General features: G+C 42.9%; 1 protein-coding gene across 4 annotated transcripts in view; it reads right to left on the bottom strand.

Annotated features, from left to right (window-relative positions):
- Positions 1 to 418: 418 nt before the first annotated feature.
- The window catches only part of MAPK9 (mitogen-activated protein kinase 9), a 46,396-nt gene continuing 40,463 nt past the window's right edge, over positions 419 to 6,351 (bottom strand). For 3 of the 4 annotated variants that reach the window (XM_072947065.1, XM_072947067.1, XM_031689267.2), the window contains 5 exons: positions 6,121 to 6,303; positions 5,083 to 5,207; positions 3,891 to 3,954; positions 2,528 to 2,599; positions 419 to 1,162 (listed from right to left, as the gene is read on the bottom strand). In XM_072947065.1, the coding sequence (XP_072803166.1) occupies positions 1,020 to 1,162; positions 2,528 to 2,599; positions 3,891 to 3,954; positions 5,083 to 5,207; positions 6,121 to 6,303 (587 nt within the window). In that variant the 3' untranslated portion in view covers positions 419 to 1,019. Of the gene's footprint in view, positions 1,168 to 2,527; positions 2,600 to 3,890; positions 3,955 to 5,082; positions 5,208 to 6,120; positions 6,304 to 6,351 lie in introns of all 4 variants that reach the window. The other variant, XM_072947066.1, reaches the window with a different exon arrangement.

Here is a 6,351-nt window from a genome sequence, read left to right as displayed (position 1 = left end):
ACCTCGAGGGACAGAAGGTAAGGAAGGACCCAGTCCGGCCTCGGGCGAAGCAAGCACTTAGTAACGACAGCAACCATCCTTAGCGATCACTGCAAAGTTCTGCTCTACCAGCAGGTGGCGGGTTCAGGAATCTACACGCCATCACATTATTGACACTGGGCACTAGGGGGCTGACAAAGTGGGTGAAGATCTAGACAGCATTCCCTATTAACCGTAAGTCCAGAAAACCAAGAAAAAGGAGAGGGCGTAGATAGGATTTTAAAGGTATATGTGTCTTAAGCAGCACAAAACAAAACTTAAAATCTTACCATGCAATAAAGCTGAACGTACAATCACCCAGACTAAGACAATCTAGAGAAAACAAAGTGTCCTGGTTTTAGCAGTGGTAATTCTCAGCCCCAAACATGACAAATTTAAGAAAAGTTACATTTTAATTTATTAAATAGATTTAATTATATTCCTTCTGAAATACAAAAGAAAATAATTCATACCCTAAAAGAAAGTAAGATGTGATAATATGATGGCCAATTAATACACATAAATCTGTTTCTTCTGGACAGACGCCAAATCAGTGAAGAGGATTAAGAGACAATTCTAGAAGCAGCACTACCTGGAAGATTATTTGGCTTTTAAATACTGATTTCCAAAGTGCTAGAGGGCAAGTCCAAGCGAGCACTTGCGGTCACATGCATGTAAGTCCCAACAGTTACTGCAGACGAGAAACTGTTACTATTACCACACAACTTAAAAAAAAAAATCACCTATTCTAATTGCTCACCTGAAATGATCTTGAACAAAATCTCTAAAAGTGTAATTTGCGCTTTTTTCTTCAGACATAATCTGCTTTACTTTATAATCTAAGCAAGGCAAGCCTAGTACAGCTGAGTAGGGGCAAGGCATCGTGTTTCTTACATGCAGAACATGGAGTTTTTCTATTTGGTTCCATCAACTCCCAAGCATTTCAGGCCCATGGAAGCGAGAGTTCCTTCACTGATGACAAGCTTGCTATTTCTAACTTATCATCGACAACCTTCAAGGGGTCCCGTCGAGGCGTCCAGACTGCTGTCTGTGTCTGAGGCCAGTGTCTGCTCAGTGGACATGGATGAAATGTCATTGATAGATGACGACTGAGAGGGAGTGGCGTTGCTACTTACTGCTGCATCTGTGCTAAGAAAACCAAATATAATAAAATCTGAGGCACGACATTGCTGCAAACCCAGGCAGTGAGACTTCCGGCCAGTTCTCAGCTCGGTCCTCCTGCAGTTCCCTACACTACCTGTCAGCATACGCAGGGAGTTAGCTGCCTGTATATTTTGATTTTTCCTGGAGTCTTTCTTTAGGCTCAGAATCCCAAATATTCCTCTGTCTTTCCCTGTAACATTCTCTTTTTCTTCTCAGTGGCTAAACATCATATATGTACTCCATGTATAATCATGTTAACTAAAAAAATACCTACTGGTTTTAAAAAGATATTAAAAGAAAATTGCTAAATTTATCCTAAAACTATTCAAGTGTCACCAGATATTTCATTATAATCATAAACACTTAGTCCAGGGAAAAAAGCATCAACCTTTGGAGAATTCTTTTGCAATAAAAATACCTTCTAAAATAAGAACTGCATACAAGCAAAAAGATAAAGAGAAAATTTAGTAGACTCTTGCTTGCTTTACTTTTGCTTTCTAAATCCCCCAAACTGACATTTTAATAGGATTTAATAGAATGAAACTCTCCTATTTCCTACTATCTAAATTTTAGTCTAGTTTGAGTAAAACTAAAACATCCAGGCTCTCAGAGATCAGTGATACCTCCATGCTTGGTTAATTCATGCTGACGTTACATCAGCTCTAGACCCTGGATACATATGCCTTGTTGAATATAAAATTCAAGAGTAAGAAGTAAGCAGTGCACTTTGTACTCACACGTGCGTGTGTGCGCGTGTGTGCGCGTGCTTTCCAGTGGGCGTGGAGGAGAGAAAATAAATACAACTAAAAGAGGTCTGTTTAAGGAGGAACCCTCCGGGACACGGGTTAACACCACATGTATTATGTGTCTAATAATCATAAAGTTACCTAATTGTTAGTCAGACTTCTACTACTAAGCAGATCAACTAGATAGATGGGAGAATTACAGGAGCAATTCTCTCAAAAGTGAACCAAACTCTACTTTATCTAGATCCACCTTCGTTTTCTTTTTCAGCTAGGTGGGGCCGGTACCAAGAGGGTCCTGCACACTGAAAAGCCTTTAAACTCAATTTCCTTATCTCTAAACGGAACTGACAGCAGCTGTTGCAAGGGTGAAACACAACGTGAAACAAGAGTGTTCATAACAGTTAGTTTGCTGCCCAGCTCATCAGAAAAATGTTAGCTGCCACCACCTGGACAAACCAAAAAGGGGACGACTACTGCACACGAGGAGTTTTCAAATCCAACACTGGCCAAGTGGGCCCGTGACACCCTGCTGCGACTTACAAAAACCGAACAGGGAAAGAAGAATGTTATATAATCAATCGATTAAAGCAATCACTAACCTGAAGGCTGATCCTTTACAACACCATTCTTGCTTCTTTCTTCCCAATCCATGACTTCTTTGTAAATTAGCTCTTCAAACAGAAATGCAAGTTAAAATGCTTTATCAGTTTCTTTGCAACTCTAAATCCTGCTTCTAAATCAACTGGAACCACTCCAAGGGCACTGTGATGTGTTATTTTAAATTGTGATAGACAGTTAATTCAGTTTACCTATACCAAACCAAAACATCCATGTTTGATGCATTTTATTTGTTCAACCTGACTATCCAGGCAGCCAAAAATGTAGGGTAGTTCTGGACCGAGAGAGAGAGGGGACTTGGGGAGAGGAGGTGAGAGGAGGGGAGGGAGAGAGGGAAGCACCAGCAAAGTGGCTCTCACAGAAGAGTTTAAAGCAGTGGATGTTCTCACACCTATTTGCAAGTGGTTTTCTCCATCATTACCTGTGGTTCTCCAAATGCAACCCTCCAGACTGGCCAGAATTAATCCCAGTATCTAAGGTTTTTCTTGGCTTCAACCTCAGTTTTCCTCAATTTTCATTCGTAAGAAAAACAAATCACCTATTAAGTAAGCTATTAGGGGGCTCCAAAAATTTTGCTATTCGTGAAATAAAATTAGCACATTGTAAGCACTCAGCGAGGCCTCTGGGCCACGTGTTGCCCGGGCGCGTGGCTGTGTGCACGCTCTGCTAAGTGTGTGCACATGCAGGGCGTCGGTATCCCGACGTCCCAGGGAAGGGGGCCTCAGGCAGGACACACCACCACGCTTGACTTGCGCCAATCACAGTTCCCAATTACTAGTGATTCTGCTTCTTAATGAAAAATTTTTGGTTCAGCCTGTTTATTACTGCTTTAGTTCGTTGTGGGTTGTTTGGTTAATCTTATAGTGGTAATAATAACTATTTGCATATTTTTGATCTGCAGTTTTCCCCAGACTCTCCTTTAAAAAAATGAACACGTATATAACTACATGGCTTACAAGAGCAGCGGGAGTTCGCGTGGCCCCAGCGGGGTCTCCCATGTCTGCTTTACGGGGGCCTGTGGGTGGGGGTAACCGAACATCGTGCAGCATGTCATCAAGGTGAGTGCTATACAGCTACTGAGCTTAGCCCACAGGCCAAGACTGCACAACGTGAGACTGTGTGAAAGCCTTTACTTGCTCTTTTGAGATAATATTCAATTCATACATGCTCCTCTCCAATTCTGTTATTTTCAAGTTTTTTTTCTGCTGGGAGGTGGGGAGAGAGAGGGGAAGCGGGCTGCAGGGTCTCTTGCCCCTCCCTTAGAGAGGCTATTGTCAAAGCGCGAAAAGCTGCTCCTGTTAAAGGAATGTCATAAGGAAAGGCTGAAATAAATTCTGTCTTTACCTTTCCATTCTTCGATTGCATGTTCTCTTTCTTCCAACTGGGCATCATAAATTTGAGGTGGTGGCTGAAAATTAAATTACAGGTAAAATCAACAGTTAAAAAAACAGTGAGGCATGAGGAAAAAGGTAGAATCACTTGTAAAACTTCTAAAGTATTTATAATAGGAATGTGGTTTCATTCAATATATAGTTTATTAAAGATTTCTTCATAAGTATGATATTTACATCAGTTTCAGAAACAAAATAATTAAGGAAGAATTAACCAAAAAAAAAATTGAGGTATTACGGTCCTCTTACTAATCAGACTCTGAGGACAACTGCCCAAACGTAATGGTAAAACTGGCAACCGCAGGCTGCTTCCCAGAGACCCCCCCACCGGACACCGCGCTGTGCTAGGAAATACAGGAGCCGCAGAACGCACTTCAGGTTTACATTTTTTCCTGTGAGGACTCCCAGACTCAATCCCCAATTCATGAATGGCTGTTCCAAAACTTTGCTTAGAATCACGTGTTTGTAAATTGGATTCTTTTCATACAAAACAATGGTTAAAATGGTGGTTGAACCCATAGGCCAAGACATAAAAATGTGTTCCACTGATGGCACAAAAGCAGCACGCCACTGTGCGGTGATGGCACTTGCCACTAAAGGTCATCCGCACCAGAGCTGCTGCAGAAGAACACACAGGAGCGTCCGACTCTGAAGTGGAGCGCCCCCCGCAGGTCCCTCTAGGGAGGGACGAAAACACTTGTGATTTTCAGCACGTTTCTCTGGCCTGGCTGGGTGCCTAGACAAGATGACGTAAGAAGGCCCAAGGCCCGGGTACACAAACGGATGCTTAGAAAAGGTGCTGCTATGATCACACGTCATCACCTGCATAAATGAAGACGACTTATATCAACACAGCAAAGCATGTCTGCGCCGAGGTGCTCTGAGGGGAGCCCCTGTAACAAGGGTCCCAAAGGGGCTGCGACCCCCGTCACACGGCCTTGTTGTAATCCGGATTTCCTTTACATCTAGGACTTGTTCGTCTTTTTTTTTTTTTTTTTTAACTGAAGTATCGTCAGTTACACAGTGCTAATTTCCGCTGTGCAGCACAACTTGCTGCTCTTATGTAGCCGTTCCAGATGGACAGGAAACCCCGGGAGAAGTGTGCCCTGCCTCTGCACAGAAGCGTTTTCAAAACAGCTGCTTACCGCTTCTGCTTCGGCAGGGTCATACCAAACAGTAATGTAGGGGTGACGCAGAGCTTCGTCCACAGAGATGCGCTTGTCGGGGTCGATCACTAACATTTTTGACAGTAAGTCTCTGGCTTGACTTGCTAGGGTGAAAACAAACAGTAGATTAATAAACTAATGCTAATCAGAAAAATCACACAACCAAGAACCAAATGCGACAGCACAGACAGAACCAGGCTCTCAGATGTGCTTTCAGCCTCTGAAGCCGGGAGGGAGGACAGGCCCAAGGCTGAGGAGCCGGGACCAGGCAGGTGCAGGAGCTGAGCCGAGGGTGGCGCTGCCGAGAGCGCGGGCGTGAAGCACAGGCCAGCGCTTTGCCTTGATGTCGTGTCAAAATGAAATTCGGACAGACCTTTTAGGCCACACAGTGATTTCATATTTGCACAGTACAGAGCACTCCACAGATGCCTCTGCTCTACCTACCTGTATACAAAGGTGGCAACATACATTTTGCAAAAACTAATTCTAGAGACTAGTAGTTAGAAACCCCCCCCAACAATTTCAGTGACTGCAGGCAAAGGAGGGCTGGGGCTTTTCTGACTGAGGCACAGCATACCTTGATGTGGAGAGAAACAAATCTCTTCTTTGTCCTTAAAAAACATTTTAGTGATGGGCACAGGGAAGGGGAGGAGGAGCCTTTTTAAACTGAACCATAATATGGTTTCTGACTCTTCAACTGGGCCAGATTCTTTATTCAAGTACTCTTTATACCTGAAGACTGAATTCCAATTGCTATAATTAACATGAGTCTTTCAGACTGCTGTAAATATTTTAATTTTGACCAAAGGCTTCAGTTAAGTCATCTTATTGAGGACAAAACTGCTGGGGCTTCAAGCTTTCTTTCCGAAACACCTTCATTCTAGCCTGCAAACGACTTTATTTGAGGATTTCAACTGTGTTGCCTCCCAGCGTTCACAGGTTTGAGAATGCAAACATGAAAAAGTGAAGGCTTCACCCAGATTACGAAAACAAGGACAAAAAAAGAGGGTATCTTACTTTTAATTTTGTCTCGCTCAGATTCTGATGGGAATATCCAATCTGGAAAGAGTTCTTCAAATTTGATTCCAGGATACTTTGGCCTGTTTTCCACGTAATTCCTCACAGTTGGCTGAAGTTTCTTCATGAAGTCTGCCGATGGTGTTCCCAGCTGCTCAATAACTTTATTCCACTGATCAATATCTAAGGAGTCTCTTGAGGAAAATACAACTGAAATGCCTTATATTCATG

The sequence above is a fragment of the Vicugna pacos genome, chromosome 22 (assembly GCF_048564905.1).
Source record: "Vicugna pacos chromosome 22, VicPac4, whole genome shotgun sequence".
In the NCBI taxonomy this organism is placed as follows: Eukaryota; Metazoa; Chordata; class Mammalia; order Artiodactyla; family Camelidae; genus Vicugna; species Vicugna pacos.
Note: the sequence above shows the minus strand (reverse complement) of the source record. Positions and strands in the feature narration are given on the sequence as shown.